This window comes from Cyprinus carpio, chromosome A13, assembly GCF_018340385.1.
Source record: "Cyprinus carpio isolate SPL01 chromosome A13, ASM1834038v1, whole genome shotgun sequence".
NCBI lineage: Eukaryota > Metazoa > Chordata > Actinopteri > Cypriniformes > Cyprinidae > Cyprinus > Cyprinus carpio.
Genome location: NC_056584.1, coordinates 16,894,405 through 16,899,362, shown reverse-complemented (window position 1 = coordinate 16,899,362; position 4,958 = coordinate 16,894,405). Strand labels below are relative to the sequence as shown.

Here is a 4,958-nt window from a genome sequence, read left to right as displayed (position 1 = left end):
GGTGATAAACATGCCTTTATTATGCTTAACAAGATTTAGATGTATTTAAATTAAAGGTGGGGTAAGTGATTTCTGGTAGCCTATGTTGACATTTGAAATGACCAAAACAAACATGGCCCTACCCCAAAAGGGTCTCGCCCCTATTTTGATAGCTCCGCCCCACACATACGTACGCAACCCAGGCAACGATTAGTTTTGTGAAACAAAGCAAAACCAATGTTATACAGTGTGTACACTATAGAACTCATTATAATCAGTGATGCTACTGTATCCGATCACAGGACTTCCGCTCCTTGAGTTCTCTCCAGCGCTGAAAAGCGGATCTGATATTTACACGGGTCCTATTTCTTGCCTTATGTCTTCTTTTGTTCCGCAGACGGTTTCCTCTTTTGTTTTTTTATCCGCCTTCTCTATCTTTCTGTCGTCGCCCGGCTCGGCTAATGTCCGTCCTGTGCACTGAATGCTCTCTCCTCCACATCATGAGTAGACACGCCCCTTACTGCTGATTGGCTACAAGTTTGTTTTGCTACTCGGCCCAAATCAGTTTTCTTAAGCGTCTTTGAAAAGTTGCTTACCCCACCTTTAAACATTTCAGATCTGTTTGGCTGTCTGACTGAACAATGGTTTTCAGACATTCAGGAGATTCATATTTCAAGATACTTATACTAGATTCTGGTTTATATTCTTCAACTCTAATTGGCCAAGTGATAAAATTATTTGCATCTCATGAATTTTGCTATGCTTGCACATAAGTTCAATGATGCTGATCTACTTATTAAAATTATAATAAATAGTAACAATAATAAAGCAGAAGAACCTAATGTCTTGGTATAAACAGCATTGAAGAATACAGAAATTTGAAGTTAAAACTCTACAAACACACTTCACATACTTCACACACACACTTGCACACCAGTTTAGGTGGTTTATGAAGACACATTTGTTACTCTCTGGACCACAAACCAATCATAAGGTTATATATATATGTCAAAATATAAAGTATGTGTCATCTGGAATCTGAATAAATAATCTTTCCATTGATGTATGGTTTGTTAGTATAGAACAATATTTGGCAGAGATACTACTATTTGAAAATCTGGAATCTGAGGGTGAAAAAAAAAAAAAAATTCTAAACATTGAGAAAATCACCTTTAAAGTTGTCCAAACGAAGTCCTTAACAATGCATATTACTAATGATAATAAATTTTGGATATATTTACAGTAGGAAATTTACAATATATCTTCATGGGAAATGATCTTTACTTAATACCCTAATGATTTTTGGCATGAAAGAAAAATTGATAATTTTGACCCATACGAAGTATTGTTGACTATATTGGTACACCTGTGCGACTTATGACTGGTTTTGTGGTCCAGGGTCACATTTGTATAATGACATGGGTATTACAATGTCAAGGTGGTTTATGAGGACACTTCCTGTGTCCCTATAATTCTTAAAAAACTATAAGACTTAGAAAACATACTAAATGCAGAATGTTTGGTGTGAGGGGTAGGTTTAAGGGGATACAGTTTTTATAGTATAAAAAACATTACGCCTATGGAGAGTCCCCGTAAACCACATATACCAACATGTGCGTGCACACCCTTCCGTGCACCACATGAGCTCACTGTGCCATATTATCTTTCACCAAGTCTCTTCTATGCTCATCTAATGAGCTAATTACTGTTCACAAGCCGATGAGCAGACATCTAAAATGTGAAAGGAGAAAAACCTGTTCACCTTTAGCCGAGTAACCCTCTCATTATTCACAACTGAACCTCTGAGAGTCATATCTATTCAGACACATTTGAATTATGGATCTAAAATCCAGAAAACATATACATATTTATTTTAAATACATAATTAAAATGCAAATTATGTGCAAGTATGCACATTTCATATGCAAGATCACTTAAATGTCTGCATTTCCCCTTTACACATACGCTTCTTGAACAGAAAATGGAACAGGTATGAGAGGAAACTCAAAAGGGCATTTTATAAATAAATAAATAACAATTGTCATATGAATAAATATACTGTTTGAGACAAAATGATATTACGCAATGCAGAAAATGCGCATTGCCACTGAAATATTCAGAATTTTTCCAGTATTAAACCATATTTTATCTCTATATGTGTAATGATAAAAAGATTTTACAGGACTCATAAAGAATCGTTTTATACTACAAAAACAGTGTTTCAATGATCAGTCCATCCTTTGCATTCACAAGACTGCCTTCTGCCTGAAGGATACACTCTAGTGCATTAAAACAAGGTATCTTGACAGCCAGTATGTGAAGAATAACACCCATGATGCCTTAAAATTCAGCTCACTGAGTGTTGGAACAGCGCTATAGTGTGCATTATAGATACACATGCTTTTTTAATGACTGATGCTGTTTATGTTACTTCAGGCAAAATCTGCAGCAATAATGAATTTACACACAATAACAATCATATGTGTTTGCCATATAATATCAGAAAATAAGATGCACTACTGCTGGACTAGTCATGCAAGTAACTTTACACTGTGCATGCAAATATACAAACTGACAAAATGCGAATCCAAGCTCTTTGGATATTAAATTCACAAATCTTATTCTAAAACACATGATAATTGAAGTATTCAAGGCACAAAACACATCTGACAACTCTCCACTACATCACCTCTCCTTCAACAGCAAGAACTTGTATCTCATCTGCATAGGGTCTTGTGATTGGCAACAGGAGATGCTGCTGCGAGCTGATTGGCTGAGCTCTGAAGAGGGCATGGAATCCCTGCAATTGAGAAAGGCCATAAATAGGGCACGAGAACACACAAAACACAGATGCAGCTGCAACAGCTTACTGTTTGACATTTCACACACACTGAGACAGCTACAATCCAAAGATCCAGAAGTCCGAGGTCTTCACAGGGAGCTGCAGGCAAATCCAGACTATAAGGCTTACATACAGTAGAGAGAGCTTGGCTTTGGGATTGGCAAGGATGTCTCTGGAAGTGAAGGAGAAGACAGAAGTGCGCTTGGTGTTCATGGGAGCTGCAGGCGTGGGAAAAACAGCTCTGATTAAACGCTTCTTGCAAGACAGCTTTGACCCGAAACATCGGCGCACAGTGGAGGAGCTTCACTTCAAGGAGTATGAGGTGGCTGGAGTCAAAGTGACAATTAACATCATGGACACGAGCGGCAGCTACTCCTTCCCAGCCATGCGGAAGCTCTCCATCCAGAATGGAGATGCATTCGCCCTGGTCTACTCTGTGGACGACCCCGAATCGCTAGAAGCCGTCAAGAGACTGCGTGAGGAAATCCTGGAGGTCAAGGAGGACAAGCTCACACCCATCGTGGTGGTGGGCAACAAAAAAGACAGACAACTGGAACGGAAGGTGTCGGCAGATGATGTGCTGGTAAAGGTGGAGCTGGACTGGAACAACTGTTTCCTTGAGGCCTCGGCTAAAGAAAACGAAAATGTGATGGAGGTGTTCAAGGAGCTGCTCCAGCAAGCAAACCTCCCCAGCCTTCTCAGCCCGGCTTTGCGGCATCGCAGAGAGACCTTTCCCAAGGACATGAGTCTACGACCGCCCATGAACAAGACCAACAGCTGCTCTGTCTCCTAAAGTTGGCAAGAAAAAGATTATTGAGAACGGAAAGGGTTGAAGCAAAGCAATGACGTGGAAGGCTCTTTGATGGCATGCAAAGATGCTTTTGTTACATAGCGAAACTTCCCATAATCCTGCTCAAAAATCAGCATCCTCGACGGTGATGAAGGAAAAGGGACAATGATCAAAAGTCAATGAACTGTTGCATTTGTACAAAGAATCTTGAATGTTTTGACAGTGGTTTTGAGTTCCTGAAGTTCAGTTGTGTGATCGGTGTAAAGAGCTACTGCAATATTCACTCATGTATATGTCAAAATGTTCTGACTTTTATGACAGTGCAATATTGTAATGTTGTAGCATTAATGTTTTTTTTTTTTTTACCATAATTTAAAATTTGACTCATTAGTTTGCAAATCATTGCACCACGTATTTAAGTCACCGTGTCCATTTTTCTAAATGTTTAGCACTGTGCACATGCACTTTTACTCTGTGGAAAACTCATATGATGCACTGATGCCTTTCTTTTTTTTTTTTTTTTTTTTTTTTGATTTTACTTGCAGAGGAAAATGTGCATATATATTTCACTCTCCATTCCTACACTCAGAAAAAAAGGTACAAAAGCTGTCACTGGGGTGGTACCTCTTCAAAAGGTAAAAATATATACCATCTAGTTACTATTATGTACACTTTACGTACAGATGTGTAACTTTAAGGCACTTATATGCATGTTTTACGGGTAAATAAGGTAGAAATGTATAACTTTTGAAAGTATACTAATCTATTTAATGAGAATGTTTAAATATTATCAAAATCTCTCTCTCACTCTATATATAGTTTTATTTATTTTTTTCCAAAGGCATTCATATATTGAATATTTGTCTACTAATTTCCAAGTACAAAGTAGAAGTTGTTAGATATGTTTTAAGATCATGAGAAATCAATCCAATCCAGTGACCTCAAATTGTGTCCAGATCTCATTTAATTATCAAATTTTATCAGTCCTAAAATCCAGAGAGCAAACAGCTCAAATTCCATGTCCACAAGTATGCAGAGAGAATCCTACAGGAATTATCAAATATTGCCATCTTGTGGTGCTTCGACTGACTTGAACTTTCTCACTTCACATGCTTTGTGTGTGACATACAGCGAATACAGCGAACAATAAAGCAACGGGGAAATGTGTTGTGTGTAACAAAGGCTCATTGTTCCTTATAGACAAAACAGGATGTCAACTAGTTCCTAAAACACAGTTAATGACCTATTGAATGACAATGTACGACCCATTATATGCATGTTGCATCAGCAGCACATAACGTTGCACTGCAGCTCTATCCAGAAAATAAAGTGATATTTGGGTTACCA

General features: G+C 38.0%; 1 protein-coding gene across 1 annotated transcript; it reads left to right on the top strand.

The window, feature by feature from the left end:
* Nucleotides 1-2,840: 2,840 nt before the first annotated feature.
* On the top strand, nucleotides 2,841-4,958 carry LOC109079609 (GTP-binding protein Rhes-like). The gene has a single exon (XM_042769032.1). The coding sequence runs from the start codon at nucleotides 2,988-2,990 to the stop codon at nucleotides 3,612-3,614; it is 627 nt and encodes a 208-aa protein (XP_042624966.1). The 5' UTR covers nucleotides 2,841-2,987; the 3' UTR covers nucleotides 3,615-4,958.